We start from the raw sequence: 18,742 nt of genomic DNA, 5'->3' as shown, positions 1-18,742 counted from the left end.
TTTTTATCTATAAGTATAGTTTTTTATTAAGCAACTTACGTATTTATGAAATCTATCGTTTGTGCTTTCAATTGATCCGCACTGTGGAGATCAGCTAATATTAGTGTTTCGGCTGCTGTTTCTACAGAGAGATTGACGCACAGCGCCTCCTCGCACATCACTTTCAGCTTTTCGAGTGCATACTGCCAGAAAATAAATCAAATATTTAATTATTTTCTGATATTTGCAGAGAGATTTTAGTTTGAATTTTACCTTATCAGCAGCCGCTAGGAGATCATCAGCCATTTTTTCTAAATTAGGTGCTTTGCCCGTATATATGAATCGCAGCATTTCTTTAAGAACCTCATGATCCACATCGGTTATGGCGACACGATTCAGCTTTCGCTCCTCCATCTCATGCTCAAACATGGCCGCAAAGACATCGCTGCGCGCTATTATTTAGAAAATTTAATATATATTAATTAAAGTTTAAAAGTATAGGAGTATTTGTTGTAAATTCTTACCTGCCAGTATGGCCTTGTGCGCCTGGAACTCCCTACCGCCCACAGAGAGCGTGACGTCGCTAAACTTCTCATTGTCGAAGAGATTGCCCAGATCCTCGGATAGCTTGCATTCGGGCACTTTGAACTGCACGATGTTGGATTGTCCAGAGATATTGACACTGTCCGCCACAACGCTGACTTCGCAGAAAATGGTTAGCTTATCCTCCGGCAGCAGGCCATTGGCCTCGTCCAGCAGAAAGTCGCGTCGGATGAACTTCTTGAAACCCCAATCCTTGCCCTGCACAAAGCGATAAGCTCTGTAATAGAGAATATAGATTAATATAGATTCTAACAGAAATGATTGATAGGTAACTCATACCTTTGGGATTCCATGGCTTTGGTCTCCTCACGCTTGGCATTTAGTATGGAAAATTTGAACTTGGCTCTCACTTCCGATTTATTACACGACACTAACAGTAGGTATAACGATAGGTAATCCTTGCTCTCCTCATCAAGACCCTTGGGATTCACCCGTAAACACCTAAAGATAAAGATTTAGTAATTAAGTAAGTTATTTAATAGTTTGTGCAATTTGTTAAACTCACCATTTCAGTTTGTCATTAGCACCGGCTGAGAATGTGGACGATTTGAGTACTTCACCCATTTCCTCCCGACAAAAACTAAAGTTATTTATGGTCCACATATAACTAAATTTAACCACTTTAACCTGTTTAGAAATAAATAAATAACAACAGAATACGTGGGTTAATGGAGTTTTGGGAAGGGGGGAAAGGATCCCTGGTAAATATTGTAACAAACTTCTCGGATTTCGACCACCTGAGTCACCATCACCTGTACCTGAGCACCTATAACTCCCTGTCTCTGAGCGGAAATGCATTTACAGGTTTACAACGTATAAAAAAATGGATGAAATCCGATCGGTTTAGGATGGCTCAGCCGGTTTGCAAATCCTTAGGAATGCAAAAACCAAATATTGGAGGATGTGCAGGAAATTTAATCCTCGCTTGGGTTGTTTTGGGATTTGGAAGGGACTTTAAGGAGACTTACCTGCGTATAGCACCAGTTCTCGGCGACTGGCGTATTAACTTCCGGCAAGGGCGGCGAGGGAACGCGGCTGACCGCCATCGTACTACTGGATGCGTGCAGGTTCGAGGTGACTCTAGCTGTTTGGCTTGCCTGACATTCGTTCACCGGCAATCTAAAAAGATTAAATAATAGAACAAATTAAGGGATTAGTTAAAAATATAATAAATTATTAAATCTATTATCATTAAATAAATAGTAAAAAGGCTGTAAAATTCAGCTTAAAATGAGGAGAAAGGTGCTTTTGCACTCATATTCCCTAGAAGTAATCTTGGAGACTTCTTTTATAAAATATTCTTGGGAAAAATTTAGAAAATGGCTGTGATACAGTAATTTTCCTAAGAGAAAATTGCCTTGTCCAGAAAATGTATTTCTATCAATATATTTTAACAGGAAAGCCTAGGTTCTTATGTCTTAAAAATCATCGTAAAATATTATTAACTTATTCCTAAACAAGCATCTAAAACTCTTCAAGTTCACAGCTATTCTTGGTCAAATTTTAAAGGTTATCTTGTCGATTTCTTTATTTTTTCACCTCCATATTTGGTACATTTAATACTTTAACATTTTAAAATGTAAATTCAAGACTTTTGTGATCACCTTGGCTCCTGTATTAGATCCATAATGCTGCGCTCGAATTCAACTTTCACAAAATTGCTATCAGAATTCGAGTGCCGGGCCAATAGATTGAGCAGCTTCAACAGCAGAGAGTTCTCCAGCTTGCCGCCCGTTTCAAATAAATAAAACACACACAAAATATAACACACGCGCACAAAAATGTTTCTTCCAAATTAAAAATATTTAAATATTAATTTGTTAATAAAAACGTTGAACAAGACGACACGAACGACTGGACAATGTAAAGCGAAGTGCGCCAAAAAATGGAGCGTTCATAATTGCCGAAAAAAAGGGAGCTAAGTCGAAGACCGATTATATATATATGTATATATTTATTTTACAGTAACTCCGAATAATCTTAGAATCACCAGAGAATGGAAAGATCAAACAGAGATAAAACCAAAGCTTTAGCTTTTGAAGCTTTTCGAACAAAGAAGTTATTCTCAAGACGTTATAAATATCACAAGAAGAGAACAACACACAACCGTTGCGCAGGAGCAGCAAAGGAAAACTGACTGATGGAAACCGGGAAAATTGGGAAAATTGGAAAAATCACGACAGGCAGAGGAGTTGAAAATCCTGCAGATGACGAGACCAAACAATGGACCCGAGGAAATGTAGCCAGGAGTGGAAAATTGACAAACAATGGGTCAGTCGGCGGCGAAGGTGAGTGTGGATGAGGATGTGGATGAATGTGGTGCCGATGCTCATCTAGGAAAAGGTGCAAAGGATGCTGGCAGAGGAGAGGAGAGGAGAGGAGAGAGGTGGAGAGGGAGGGAGGATGGCAGAAGGATCTTTGACGCACAATAGCAACAATAATAATCTGCCATTCTCATAAGGTCTTTTTTTTTGTTGTCTCCAGTGCGCAGATGCACATGGAAAAGACAGTAGATGACAGAGGTAGCAGCGATTTGTACACAGGGAGAAAAATATAGCAAAAATATACGACATCAAATATTTAATAATATAAGAAAATAATATACAAAAATATTTAATAATTATAATATAAAAAGAAAACAGGAATGTCTATTTAAAAAATTGTATGAAACAATTTTAAGAATACGGAAAAATTATGTACATTTTTCTAGCATTTTTGAGTTCACAAATTCTCTAAAAAAAAAAAACAATTTAAATATTTGTAATTCGCTAAATTAATTAATAAAGTTCCCATTAAATATGTTTAAAAAAATATATAATAATCATATTATAATGCTTTTGAGTTTATAAATTTTCTAAAGAAGGTTTTGCAAACATGTAAATGAATTTATAAATATTTATCTAGCATTTGTAGTTAACAAATGTTCTTTACCAATTTTTTAACATATTTAAATTGTTAAATAAATTAGTATATATATTTCTTTTAGCACTTTAGGCAATTAACCTCCTAGATCAAGTCTATAAAAATATTTAATATGTCAAATAAATTTATATAAATATTTCTTTTAACATTTTTTATGCTTTATATCTTTTCTTTAATGGTTTAAATTGGTTTCATATATTCTAAAGTCAATCTTAAACCGATCTCTTATGCCTTTTCCTGTCAGTGCACAATTAAGCGTAGGAAATGTTGGAAAAATCTAAGCAAGGCTGCTCTGCTGCCTGCCTCTCAACTCAGCTCAGCTCAGCAAGGTTGAGATTTTCAAGGTGCAAAACCGTTTTCCGCTTCCCATTTTCAGCGTTTTTCAGTTCTCATTTCTCACTTCTCTGTTTTCACTACTCAGTTCAGTAAATTTTGCAGCCTCAGCTGAGCTCTCTCTTTCTGGCCATTTTGATGGCCATCATCAAAATCCAGCTGAAGGACCTTCAATGGGCCCCGCACGCGTGCGTGTGTCTGTGTGTGTGTTAGCCATCAAAAGGTTGACGCAGCTCGTCAAGGTGAACAAACCGTAGTAAGTCCATAAGCCATAAGCCGTAAACCGAAACACCGAAAAACCAAGCTGCGCAACGTCGAGCCGAGACGAGAGCTGTGCTGAGCCGCTTTATTCAATTTTTAGTGAGTGTGCCTTAATGTTAATGACATTGATTTGGCATTGAGCACCACCACCACCTCACCACCTCTCCCTTGCCCTCACCCTCTGTCTCGTGCTTGAAGCCAACACCAAGGGCCAGAGCCAAAAAAAAATTTAGTTTGTTTTGTTATGACATTGAAAATCATTTGTTTGGCGCCTCAAACCAGGGGAAAAAAATCACAGAAGGAGGAGACAGAGAACAGTAGAAGAAGGAGAATAGGATAAGGAGAATTGTAGGAGGAGAATAGGAGAAGGAGAGAGAGGAAAACATAACAAGGCTAAACTTGGAAAGCCCAAAACTCAGTCAGAACTTTGTAATTGAATTAGGAAAGGTAAAGGTGACTCTGACTCAACAAAAAGTCACAGTAAGAGTAAGAATCTCTTATTTTTTCACCTTAAATTTAAGACAAAATCCAAAAATTCTCTTGATAAACAATAAATTATACTAAGAAGAAATAAACTGCATTTAAATTATACAACAAAGCATAAAAAAAATATATAAAGAAATATTTTAATCAATAAACCATAAATCAATCTAAGAAGTAAAATTCATGAGGTAACAGTATAATAAAAGTATTCAAGAATGCATAAAAATACTAATTTAAAATAAATATTTCCCTTAACCAACCATATATTATTCTATGAAGTAAAAATCATATATAAAAGTATTTAAGAAAGCCTTGAAATAGTTATTTATATACATTCTGCAGAAATAAAACACCATTTCCCCCTATTCATATCAAACATTGCCCTGAAAGTTTATATAATTATTAAGTAAACACAGACACAGCTTTGTCTAGACTATAAGGTCTAGACTGTAAACCAATTCCCATTGAATTATAATACAGAAACCCACCTATGACTTTACCTCTCCTATATTTTATTAAGGTCTATGGACCCTTCTCTTTATATTTAAAGAGGTTCGGTGGTAAATAAATTTGAATTGTTTGGCAAACACACCGCGGCATTAATGCCCTTTTTTTTGCTTAGCCATTAGTTTTGCTTACTTAGCCACCGGGAGACCAACATTAGTTCTGCTGCAGAACAGGGAACCCACACAGAGTCTATCGAAGAAGGATGAGGATGAGAGTCCACAAAGACAGCTGGAATGCGACGAATCCAGTTGGTCACGGATCAAGAAATTCCATATAGTACACACACTGCACCTTATTTTTGAGAAAAGATCAAGGCTATATAAGTTGGTTATATCTGAAAATTCTTTTTAAAGATTGATTCTACATCAAAAATGAAGGATTACTTCTCGCTGACATAGCTAGATCGATTCGTCTTGCTGAGCAAGAATATATATAGAATAATCTTGGATCTTTAAATGCTTTTAAACTTTTCTAAGTAAAACCCACTCTTCTAAGACTTATTCTGATCATAAGAAAAGTGAAATAAGATCAGTGATTAACTTGATATTAGTATTTATCTTTATTAAAACACTATTCTTATTTTGTTCTGTGTACTATCAGCCTCTCCCTGGGGGATCCTTTCCATGTGTTGTGCGTGGGCCTTGGGATCGCAGCACAATGACTGGGAATTTATGACAAATCCAGGGAGGAGCACAAATCTCTCCTTTTGGAAGGGAGCACAACTTGCAGCACGCGTTAAAGAAATACCATAAATTGATTTTTTTTTTGGCCAAAAGGAAACACGTTTCGTTACGTTTCTTTACTTTTCTTTTCTATTATTTTTTTGGGGAGCAAAGAAATTGATGGTTATTCCACGCAGCAGCTGCTGTGGCTCATTGGGAAAACTACAGATAAAGAGAAAGAGAGTGAGAGGAGAGGAAGGGAAAACTTTTTCCGCCAAACAAAAATGTAAAGAGAGAAAAAAAAGGAAAAAGTTATATAATTTGCCAGCGACTCGCTTTGGCGCTTTCCACACTTCCGGCAAGTTTTCATTAGCATTTAAATGAAATTTGATAAAGGCAGCTACAACCACAGCGACAACAACAACAATAACAATAACAATAACAAAAGGCAATAATAAACGAACTCAAGCTGAAAATGGTGAAAATTTTTCATTTTTCTTTACAACAAATTATCGCATGGCGCTTTTCACTTGGCGTTTTCACCAACAAAAACAAAAAATGCTCCTTTCACTCCGCCGCCTAGTCGAGTTGAGTGAAAAACGCTTTTCAGTTGTCGCCGTTGTTTTCGAGCCAAAAGGAAACGCTTTTCTTGGCTTTTCTTTTCTTTTTTTTTGCGCATTTTAGTTGTTGTAGTTTTGCTTTTTTTACATAAACACAGATGCAAAGATACATTTTTCAGTCGTCGCCAAAGAGAAGGCAACGACAACCACGACGACGAAGAAGAAGCGGCGGCAATTTAATTTAAATAATGTGAACTTTCATGCCAATGAAAATGATTTCAAAAGAGAAACTCCACGCAAGTTGAACTCCTAAAAGCAACTCAGACAACGAAAACTTCACTTCCGCCACAAATGCAACACGAGCAACAAAGATACATTGCCACATCTTGGGGGTAACATCCAACAACAATGACACGAAACAACGCCAACACGGATGATGATACCCACCCAAAAATAGGCAGTTAACTGCTGACACAAGGAGAAATTAGGTGGCGGTTATGGGGTTTTAATTTAATTAGTTAAAGGATATTTAAAGTTCGTCTATTTTGTATAAAAATAAATATTGTGTTGTAAAATAGGTTGTAATAATTTTAAGCTTTACTTTCCTACATTTTGTGCTAAAAATAAAAATATACCTTGCTTAAAGTTGTATTTACAACAAATTCACGGAGTGTTGGTGAAATTATATGAATTCATATTAATGAATTTATATGAAAAAAATAGCGTTATGTTGTTATTATTTATATATATATTTATTGCTATCACGCTAGATCGACTTGGCTATTGATGCTGATCAAGAATATATATAATTTATACGGTCGGAAATGAATCCATCGCATGGTACAACATATAAGAACTTTCTTTACATTTATATAAATGAAATTCTAAACAAAAGCACAGTTAATTCCCAATTCGTAGCACCTATTCAATTTTGAAGAGTGTGCCCATGGCAAGTTTAAGGGGGGGGAGAAAGAGATGTGGAGACTCTTTCTCCATTTTCCACTCTCTCGGCTTGTGTGTAATAAAAAGTGTCAACAGTTTTGACGCATATTAATTTTAAAAACTCCCACGCTCAACATTTCTCCCTGTTCGTTTTCTTTGCCATTTTGTTGTCATTTTGCTTTTTTGGGTTTTCGGTTGGGGTTTCGTTTTGGCTTTTTGGTTTTGCGGGTCTTTCACTCAACTGAACTAAAAAAAAGTCAATTCGTTGCGTCGTCCGTTTGCCTTTGGCCCCCGCCGAACTGTTGTTGTAGTAGTTATTGCTCTTGCTATTTCTGTTGTTATTACTGTTGTTGGTATTGTTGTTGGTGTTGTTGTAACTTTTGCAGAGGGAGAGAAAGCTCCAGCTTTGGCGTCTGGTCTGCCTCTGTTACTAGTGCGCTCTCGTTCGCTCACACACACAAGGAGGCTTGCGGCGGCTGCAGTTTCACAGTTTCGCTGCCGCCTGCAGTTTTTCGTGAAAGTCGCCCGACTCTGCTTGTTGTTGTTGTTGTTGTTGTTATATAAAGCTAAAGCGTACGAAATCATGTAAGTAGAGTGAAATTTGCCTGCTGTTGTTGTTATTGGTGTTGGTGTAGTTGTTGTTGGTCTATGCTGCGATTGTTTTTCGCACTAATGAAAACAATCGAAAGTTGGGAAATTATTATGTTTCTATAATTATACCCTTAAACGATTCGAGAGTTTTTCCTTTAACAAGGCTATTGCAATTGCAATTGTGGTAGCGCTAATTAATGGATCAACAACCTAATCAATGGATTGGAGAAATATTAGCTCATTTCTTGCTGATTTTTGTTTGCAATATATGGGATTAAGAATACCAATTAGAATAAATTTATTATAAAATTTGAGTGTTAATTTTCTGGGACAGGGTTGGCCAAATATTAACAAGATTGGAGTATTGTAATATCAAAGATAAAGGTCCCCGTGTCTGAAGTTTATTTAAATATTATTATATATTAATTACACTTTAATAACACAAATATTTTTCTCATTCCTGCTCTCATTTCATAAATCTCCAATAAATAAAAGCATGCCACAATGTGACATTTTCCATCATACATAAAGTTAATGTTGTTAATTTTTACATAACTGCCGTTTTGTGGGCTCTTTGGGATTATTTGTTGGATTTGAAATGCTAATCGGCCCGTGTCACAGTTTCTGGGCTCAAACAAACCCAAAATGAAACTAGGCCGCAATAGCAAAGCGAAGCTGACCAAAAACTCAAAACCATTTTTGCCACATTGGTTTGACACTTTTATTGCTGTGAATTTTTTGGAGGGATTGCAGCATAAATGAAAGTTTGTGTTAATAATCACAAACAATAATGGCTGAGGGGGAAAACAAACATTTCGATTGCGTAAAAACAACGGGCAGCATAGGAAATGAGGTGTAGCTAGTTGGGTGACGAGCGGTGTTGTTGGAAAAAATTGAGATCATTACACCAACAATTTTGACATCGAAATGCTCGGATGTATTTAGTGATCTTTTAAGATGGTGTCTAAGATTATACATTTAAATTACTATAACTGACGGTGCTTTTCACACAATAAGTACTTTAAAAACAAATCTTAATTTTGTTGGAATAATTATTACAACAAATTGATCTTGTAAGACACCCATTTTTTGTAACTGTGTTTGCGTAGGCGTTTCTGATGCCGGCAGCGACGTTGGCAGAGAGTTTCACCCGATCGTCAGCAATAAAAAAAAGAAAAAAACAATAATAAATAAAACCCGAAGCAGCTCAAACCCGAAGCCACAAAAAAACGAGAGCAAGTTTGCTGAACGACGACGACAAGACTTTATGTAATCGTTGAAACCAGTTTGATGACGTCGTCGTGTTCGCAGATCTCTCTTGTTAACTCTTTTTTTTCCTACCATTTTCCCCCAGCTCCCTTGTTAAGCTCTCTTTGGGGCTCTCTTAGCCCAAAAAGCACGTTGTTGTGGCCGTTTTAGCGCGTGTCTCCGTTGCTTTTTACCAGCTGCTTTTGTTGTATAATAAATTTTCACACAGTCAAACAAGTTTGGGAGTTGAAAATCAATAAATTAATAATAAGCCACATGTGGCGGGGTGCTGCTGGCTGCTGCTGTGTGCCCAATTTTCATTGAATCGTTTCTAGGGGGCCTCAAACTTTTTGGCTTGTTTGCATTTTGCCGCTTTTACCTCTTTCTCTGCACTTTCTAAACAAATTGTGAGCGATCGGGCTTTCATGCGTTTTCACATTTTGTTTTTGTCGGGCTTTCTTTTTTTTCTTTGACTTTTTCTTTTCTTTTTCTACAGCGTTTTCAGGCTTGCCCCTCTTTCACTAGGCGCAATCTTGTTGGCTTAAAAGATCTTCTTTTTTTTTTTTGTATTGGCCAAAGAGATTCTCGCCACTCGCCCGATTTCTAGGTGAGATCTGTTCTAAATAAAATGTGGGTTGTGAGTGAAAGAAGCTCGATCTTGAGTCTCGATCTTTAACTTGATTTTGATCTCGATTTCTGATCTCTTCTCGGATTTACGGTTTAAGATTTTTGGGTGTAAAAGGTGTGTGAGAAGAAGGAATTATTGGATTAAGTTTGGGTTTTGAACATTAAAGTTGGAGTAAAGTTGGAATAGCTTTACTATTCATTGTTGTTAAGAAATTTAATAATAATTTAAAGTTCATTTGTACAAATCGCAGAAAGGATTTGAGTTAATGATTTCTTATAATTTAGTTTTTAATTAATTGTATAAGCAATTGCTGGTGAAAATTTCACATTACTCAGTGTTGCGGCAACATGTTGCCTGATGTTTTGCAACATAACGACAAGCAACATATCCACACGAGCGGCCCTTTCAAATAAAATCAAAAATCAGCGAAGCAAACTTCCCGTCTCTTCCCATTCGACCAGATAAAATACAAAAACCGCAAAGCGAAACAAAAGAGGGAAAGGGTATTCGAAATACAGGAAGGGGTTACGGGTTCAAAGACTGGAGTGGAAGCACTTTTAAATTGCGGGGAAAATCCGAAGGTTAAATATACTTTCAACGCACTATTAATATAATCAGGAAATAAGATTATAATAATAAATATAATCGAAAGATAGCTTTTGATTTCAAGGTAATATGTAAATGCTGTGATTACATAGTGACGTATTGTAGTTACAAGTTTAATATACTGTACTTATATAAGTAAGAAAGCTAGCAACATTTTCTTCTTATGATTCGCGAAGCAATTCTTTAAGTATTTTAAAATATCAATTAGTAATTTCTGGGATAGATTTTATTCTACAATCCATTTCACTGATGTCAAGCGTATACAGATTATATATTATTATATATTATTTGTATGAGCAGTTATTTCCCTTTAAAAACCTTGCAAATATATTTACACAACTTCTGCTTTGCTTTGGTTTAAAGTGTAAATGTAATTTACAATATGTACTCAAGAGTGGGTGCACTTAAACCCAAAACCGTAACTGAAATTCAAACCAAAAAAAAGCACTGATAAAGAGCCAGTCTGTTTGCAATCAGCGGACACATGACTCAGATTTTCCAGTTGGCGGCTGAGACAAAGAGCTCTACTTTGTTTTTATTTCTTTATTATTATTTTTATTTCGTTGAAAATATTGCGGATTATCGGGCAATTTTGCAGCCGGCAAGACAAGGCCAAAGAAATCGAGCAACAAGTGAACGAAAGAAAACCAGAACAGAACCAAGGGGCCCTATAGAGTGAAAAGTGAATGGGGGAAAGGCAGAAAAATAAATAATAACAATTACTGGCACATGGTCAGCAGAGGCAAGCAAGTAGGCACTAAGAAAGAACCCAAGCACGAGCCATGGTCTCGATTCTCAATTCTCCAGCACTCTTCTTCAATGACAAAAGCAGCAGCTGCTGCGGTGTGGCTGTAGATGTTGCTGCTGCAGCTGTTTGCTGACCCCAAATGACAAAGGTTGGCACGCAACCAGAAGCACAGCAAAAAAAAATGCTATAGCTTATCCCATTCATTATGATTATTATTTAATCAAGTTTTAAGCAGGTAAAATTATGGTTAGTTATTTTAAAAGAAATAACATTTATAACCTTGCTATGTCTTATTACGGTTTCAAGGTATAAAATCTACCACAATACTGTTATTTCCATTTAATAATGCCCCAATTCATACTTCTTAGTGTCCCCGACTTCGTACTTGGGAATTTTAGTGCAAAAGCATGATGTAGAAAGGTCAGAAAAGCATGCAAGAAAGAAGGAAATGAATTGAAATGACACCTAGACATCAAGGCAACTTAAATCACTCTCTATTTGGTCAAATTTTCACCTTAATTTTTCTCACCGTGCACTCATTTCGCCCACGCCCATTAATTAACCAAAAATTGAGTGCCACTCAAACAAAAAAAAAAAACGGAAAAGTTAAAACACAGCAATGGAGAACAACGCATCAGCATTAAAAAAAAACAAGAGGCAGCAACAAAAGACTGAGTAAAAAAGTTTTGTGTTTACCAAATTGTTATATATATTTTCCGTTCATCTTTTTGAGGTTAGGCGAACGCCTTTTGGGGTCACCGTGTGAAAGCCAAGCAGCAGCAGTAGCCACGAGAGCGAAAAGGAGAGCACATGAGAGAGAGAGAAAGCAAGCTGCTATTAAGGGTGGCGACGGCGTCGGCGGCTGATACACAGAGAGAACTTAATTACTTAAGTTTTGTTTATTATTCGACCGGGGAAAAGAGAGTTACGACACCACACTTAGGTGGGTTCTGTGCTACCCTAAACGATCAATGGAATTTAGTAAGCAAATCATCGTGCTAAAGCAACCAATTACTTACGCAAAGTAAGGTCATCAGAAAAAGCACTCGAGGTTGCGCCAACTAAAACTAAAGTCGTAGCGACTATAACTCTCGGTTATTCATAAACTACAAGTCATCAAAATTAAATATATGTATGTATGAATATATATAAATATATATTGTATATTGTTTGGTATATATCAACGTCTAATACACGCACACTCCACGGTGTGGTGGCAAACAATCAAAATAGCAGAGAAACTTTTACAAAACAAACTGTTTTGTGTTTTGTTTGCCTCGACTTGGTTGGGGTTTGTTGTGGCCGTAATTCAAGGATGTGACAATGGTTACTTGAACCCACACAGCCTAAGCCCGAAGTAGTTCAGGGTGCAAGTAGCTGCTCAGGAAGCGAACCGAAAGGTCCTGGTAAAACGAAACTGGGTCATACATAGCTGAAGGGGGGGTTTTTTGGGGGATTTTGTTGAGGGGGAAGCTAACAATTCTAGGCTAGATTTTGGTTTAAACATAAACTTGTTGCCTTTTGGAGAGGGTTTATAGGTAATATCTATGGTTGTAGCCTTAGGGAAAGACTTTTTCCGGATCTGGTAAAGTTTTCCTAAGGTAAATAATTTATAGAACAAAGAGGAGTTCTATAGAATTGATTGTATCATATTCCTTATCAAGGTTTCTGTATAAAAGTAGTCCAAGTTTATTTTTAAAAGGCCTTTGTAGTCCAATTTCCTTCTTTCTTTATAAAAGTGAAGGGTTTATGTGTTTAAAATTCCAGGTAAAGTGGAATTCTACTCTGTTTTCTTACTTTATTTAAACAAAGTATAGAAATCGCCTAAGGTAGTAGTTTTGCAAATTGAAAACCCCATCAGATATGACTTTAAAGTTCATCTTTTGTCATTCATGAGACCACCGCTTACTAGCTTATTATTTGAATACTAGATTGCTACTGCAATTTAAATAGATATAGCAAGTGTGGTCTCATATGAACAAATGTCAACTTCTGGCATTTAAACTAGAGATAATATTCTTTTACACTTTAACTTAAAGGGTGTAGTTATCCTGATTGTATTTACCTTTTATCACAGAAATTTGCGGCGGCGTTACAAAATTCCTTGGAATTTGGGCATTTAACTAATAATACTAGGCACAGAGGAGATTGTTGTGGTTGCTGTTGATTTGTATTTGCAGAGTTGTGGTGTTGATGATGGCTGTTGTTGTTGATGTTGCTGCTGCTGCTGCTGGAGTTACTGCTGCTGTTGCTGCTGCTGCTGCTGCTATGATGATGATGATGATGATAGTGCTGATAGGCGGAGGAGGAGGACGCAGACGCGGATGACGACGACGACAAGGAGGAGGAGGTGGCGCTTAGGGGATGCTGATGCTGCTGCTGGTTGAGATGCCTCCGAATGGACTGATTGATGCGATTCGTTATGGAGTTGGTCAGCGCCGAGTGGTGGCCATGCAGATGATGGGATGAGGAGGAGGGTGATGCCGACGAGGATGAGGATGAGGAGGATGCTGCTCCAAACAGGCGGCTGGCAATGATGCTGTTGCTATTGCTATTGCCGCCGTTGTAATGCGTATTTCCAGCACAGGCGCTGCTGCAATTGTTGCTACTGCTACTGCTGCTGCTGCTGCTGTTGGAGGAGGAGGGCGGCGACGGCGAGGGTACGGGTACGGGCACGTGGGCGGGTGAGGCGCGCGTCAATATGTGTTGCAAGTTGCTGCTGCCGAATGCCGCTTGCAATATGTTGCTTGGGCTTGCCAAATGCTGCGCCAGTGTTGCCGAGCCACTTCTGCTGCTGTTGCTGCTGCTGCTGCTGTTGCTGCTGCTGCTGCTGCCGCTGTTGGTTGTTGCCGCTGCAGTTGCTCCACTTTCGTAATTCAGGTGACCCAAATGCTGTTGCAAAACCGAAGGCGCAGCTTGCTGCTGCTGTTGCTGCTGCAGTTGTGGGTGTTGCTGCTGCTGCCGCAATAATACTGGTGGCGTCGATATCAATTGCTGCAGGCGACTGCAGTTCCCGCTGCTGCTGCTGGTGGCCGCCGCAGCTCCTGTTGCTGTTCCTGCTGCCGCCGTTGCTGCTGCTGCTGCTCCTGCTCCTACTATAGATGTTGCTGCAACTTCGGGCGCATTCTCGCAGCAACAATTATCCCCAGCTGCAGTGGCAGGTTGTTGCTGTTGCTGCTGTTGCTCCTGTCGCTGCTGCTCTAAATTCTCATTTTCATAGATTTCATGCACATTTCGCTTTTTCTTAATTTTCACATAGGGCTCAAACATTTTACTTTTCAGCTTTTTCGCTTGCTTTTCTTTCTCTTAACTTTTCCAAAAAACACAAACTTAATGGTCACACGCGCACGCACAGATTTCTAGATTTCTGGTTTTGCCAATTGCTCAACTTTTCCGTTTAATCTCTTTGCTGCCACATTCCGTTTGTATATTTCTTTTGCTCTTTTCCGATTAGTAGTATTTGATTTTGCTTTGTATATTTTTTTTTTTCTTAGATATTTCCAACTTGTTTAAAGGCGACACACAACGAAGCGAAGCGAGCGGAATCGAATCGAGTTTTATTTTTTATTTTATTTATAGATTTCACAAAAAGCCGAACCGCTCCGCTTGAAAGTGCGCGTTGAAATGAGCAGATACAGATACAATACTTCGAAATACACAAATTTCCGCCAGTGTTCACGGCAACGACGACGTCGACTGCGATGGCTGGGCGCTGACAGCGCTGCCCGCCGCGTTTCAATTCTCTCTCGTTTTGTCTCGATTCGTTTCGTTTCGCTTCGTGTCGTGGTCGTTTCGTTTCTCTCTCACCATCTCTCTCTCTCTCTCTCTCTGGCGGCGTTTCACCATGTAACACACACGCACACCCACACTTTCGTTTTGGCTCGGTGTGAGGTCGATGAGCACATATGGGAAACGAGTGGGAAAGGTTTTATTTTTTTTTTTGTTTTAGAGGGTCCCAGGGGTGGGGGGGTCTCAATAACGAGATACCCTGTATAGGGAGGAACTGTAGGGAATGACTGAGTGTAGTTTGTTTTATTACAAACCTTTTAAAATTTAAATTAAGCTGGTGGAGAAAGAGATTTGAGCATTGTTGGTGCAAAAATTGTAAATAATAACAAAATTTCGAAGAAGTTTATGTCGTTTTTGTCAAACACTTTATGTTGCTTGTAAGAGTTCAGCTACATTTAAAATAGTAACAAAGTAGTACTTAAGAAACTACCAAAATACTAGTATACCCCACAAGTCCAGGGTACAAAAAGGAAGCAACGACAAGACTCAGAGAGAGCGAGAGGTTAGAGCGACACTGAAAATCGAGCGCAAGTGCAAAGAGCGAGTGAGAGAGGGCGAAAGCATGGGCACGAGCAAGCGAGAGAGAGCGAGGTTGAGGGCCAGCTGATAAATTATTGCGCGTGTATCCGTATATTGCGTGTGCTTGTGCGTAAAATGCTCGTGTATCCGTGTATCTGTGTGGTCGCAGGACGGAGGCCGCCGCTTCTGCCTTTGCCTTTGCTTGTGACTTTGCTTTTGGCTTTGCCTTTGCCGGCGGTCCTTGGCGTGGCGATAAACGGTAATCGCTTGGTCACACAGGCGGTCCGATCCGGTGCTCATCCCCATTCCCCTATCCACTGGCGGCCTTCTGCTGGCTGGCTGGCATCGCCTTCCTTCTTGCCCTCATCTTTGGTCGGCCTTCAGGGGCTTCCTTTCCACATAGTTATGTATACATATCGAATATACGAGGGGGATACGGAAAAGCCTTCAAGGAGCAGAGCAGGGACAAGTCGAAGTCACCTTCGAACAACACATTGCGGAAATATAATTGATCAATTTTCCAAGGGAGCTTTCGGAATCTTATTTACTTTTAAATATAATATTATGAGATATTTATTTAATATTTGCTTACAGGACTTGAAGCGAAATTAAATATGGAATAAGGATTAGGTAATAATAATTATAAAAAAAATCTTTATAAAATTTTATGTATTAAAAGATACCAAAAATCCTTCGAAAACTTTAATTTTCCAAAGAAAAATCTCAATTCCTTGACTTTTTATTACTTTACAAACAGTGGAATGGATCAAAACACTTGTTTCGGGGGTTACCATTATCCTTTTTAGTTACTTCAATATAAATTTAAACTATATGATTGATTCTAAGCCTTATTTTTGGTCTTGAGTCAACTTATACAGTCTTCTCTTTATGTCTTATTAGCTTTAAGATAACCTTTTTCTTTGAGTGTGCCTGTGCCTGTTATCCCTGCAGGAACAGTTGACACTGGAACACCCCTTCGACTTCTGTCGAGCTGTCGTCCTTTGTCAGCTAATGTTTTTTTGTCGCTTTTTCGGGTGGTGTACATTGTACTCTCGTGTGTGTGTTGGTGTGTCTGTATCCAAATGGGGCGTTGTCGATGTCGTTGGCATTAGGCGTCGTCCAAACTATGTATGTATATGCCACATAGGAGCCATGAGGAGCATGAGGAGCCATGAGGATCCAATGAATGAAGGCAACGAGGAGCCAGGAGCAAGCAACACATGTGTCGCTCGCTGGCAGTCAAACCATCATCAGAAGACCGGGGCCACTAAAGCCAAAGGCCACCCAGTTGCAGATTTTTCAACATTCCCTTACACCCCTCCCTCCAAAAACCACTCCACTTCGTTCTCCTCTGCCTCTGCCACTCCTCATCATCATCCTTGATCCGTGGCAGGCCGCGGCAGTTTTCCACTTGCAACAATTGCATCTGCAACAGCAGCAAATAACCACTACAAAGAACACTTGAAGAAAAGCCATACAATTCTTGCTTAAATAAGGAATTTTCATTAATTTCCCATTCATCAAACGAGAGGAGGCTAGTCTCAGTGGAAATTTAAATCATTGAAACTATAGAATGAAATAATTTTCCCTCAGTGCATAAACTACACTTCACATGCCACCGCTCGCCACTCGGCACATTCGTCTCATTTATGGCGTGCAAATTAGCATAAGGCCAAAAGGCTTCGTGTGTGTCCTTTTGGTATATGGAAATGGGGAAATGGAAGTGGAAATGCTGAGGGCCACACACAAGCTCATGCTCAGAGATCGCATCAGTTTCAGTTTCATGTTCAGCTTCTGTCCTGTCCGTCGCGCAAATCATGTGTGTTGTACTTTGTGTGTGTGGCTCTTGGTAAGTGAGTGTTTGCCTGCTCATTAGTTAGATGGGATGGAAAGGCCGGGCGTTTCCTCCTCAACAGGGCCAGAATGTGTGAAAATTGGACAGTAATGCGGCCCTCGTAGAACCGACCGATCACAGTCCCAGCACCCCTTTGAAGTTGCGACGCTTGGAGGTGTTGAAAGTCGCACTTGTGGGCCAGGGGCGTGTCTTTATGTTTGTGAAATTGGTTGGTTAATTGAGTTATAGACAAGATTTTGCTACTGCCTTGAAGCCAAGGCTATAAACTGGGGCTTTAAACTATCACAGGTAAGCATTTTAAGACCCAAGAACTGTTTATGGTAAACTTTTACCTAAATAAATACAATATACTTCCAATTTAAATAAAGAACTTTGTTGCTAGGCTAGAATTTAATTGAAAAGGTTTTCCTACTAAAAGGTTCATGGTCTGCCTATTCAATAAATCAACCGAAATTCCAAGGCAAAACCCCGAACACACTCTCATAAAATACACCGAAAGCCCCCCCATTTGTATCTGTGTGTCCGATCATCACGATCAATTTCAAAGTTATCACCGCCCACTCGGCTAATTATGCCACAGAGGCTATATAAGGGGGGATATATATATATATATATATGTATAGATCCGATGGCGATTTGCTCATCATCGAAATCAAAGGCCGGAGACAAATGTTCGTTCAGCGACCTTTGGGCATTTTTTAATAATTCGCTTGGAGGCGGCGTCGTCGTTGTTCGGTTCAACTTCCTTTCAATTTGGTTTTTTTTTTGCGGAAACACTAAGCAATCCCAACTGGTTCACCTTTTCCACTTAGTCATTGAATCTTCAATGAGTCTCAATTTCATTGGGACTTTCACATTGCCCAGCTGCCCTGACCCCTGCTGTTGCTGCTCCTCAGTGGCCTCTCACCGCCTCACACTTATATCATCATCATCATCATTGAACCGATCCAATCGATCGATCGATGTGGATTTAGAAATTTCATCTAATGCTTTCCAATATACATATGCTTGAATGTGAATGTTTGTGGCGGAGATAATACTGCAAAATAGTGCTCATGCACATGATTTACTTGACACTAATTTCCATAAATAAAACAAAAGTTTAATAACATTGCCGCCTGCCGCTTGAATGGGTCGATGACAATAACCCAATTTTCAATCAAGGCAGGCGCCGTCATTCCCTCGGCACTGTGGTTTGAAAATGATTTGAATTTTGTTAAGAAAAATATATAATGAGAGCATAAGCTCAAATTCTAAGGAGATTTAAAATTAAGTATAAAAATTGTTGTAAAGTAAAGTTCCAAGTTCAAATTAAATTTCTGCATCGTATAATAAGTGCCAGTGTGACCATCAGTTGTTGGGATCTTAAGAAGTGTGTCCTTGCAACAAAAACGGAGGGAAAATGAGACAATTTTTAATATTTCTTATTTGAATACCTTAGAAAATAACTTTAAATAAAGTAAAGTGTTAGGTAACACTCAGATACTAGAAAGGTTGTGCTAATTT

At 38.7% G+C, this 18,742-nt stretch overlaps 1 protein-coding gene across 6 annotated transcripts in view; it reads right to left on the bottom strand.

Moving 5' to 3' along the window:
• The window catches only part of rdx (BTB/POZ and MATH domain-containing protein rdx), a 77,564-nt gene that overhangs the window by 2,548 nt on the left and 56,274 nt on the right, over positions 1 to 18,742 (bottom strand). For 4 of the 6 annotated variants that reach the window (XM_020962214.2, XM_086839703.1, XM_086839704.1 and 1 more), the window contains exons 3-8: positions 1,551 to 1,701; positions 1,088 to 1,209; positions 862 to 1,023; positions 504 to 799; positions 253 to 431; positions 40 to 182 (exon numbers count right to left, since the gene is read on the bottom strand). In XM_020962214.2, coding sequence (XP_020817873.1) covers positions 40 to 182; positions 253 to 431; positions 504 to 799; positions 862 to 1,023; positions 1,088 to 1,209; positions 1,551 to 1,628 — 980 coding nt within the window. In that variant the 5' untranslated portion in view covers positions 1,629 to 1,701. Of the gene's footprint in view, positions 1 to 39; positions 183 to 252; positions 432 to 503; positions 800 to 861; positions 1,024 to 1,087; positions 1,210 to 1,550; positions 1,702 to 2,186; positions 4,015 to 13,138; positions 18,016 to 18,742 lie in introns of those variants that run through there. The other 2 variants (XM_086839702.1, XM_020962213.2) reach the window with 2 other exon arrangements.

This window comes from Drosophila serrata, unplaced genomic scaffold (assembly GCF_035046125.1).
Source record: "Drosophila serrata isolate PLE 108 unplaced genomic scaffold, ASM3504612v1 contig_376, whole genome shotgun sequence".
NCBI classification, from domain to species: Eukaryota; Metazoa; Arthropoda; class Insecta; order Diptera; family Drosophilidae; genus Drosophila; species Drosophila serrata.
Note: the sequence above shows the minus strand (reverse complement) of the source record. Positions and strands in the feature narration are given on the sequence as shown.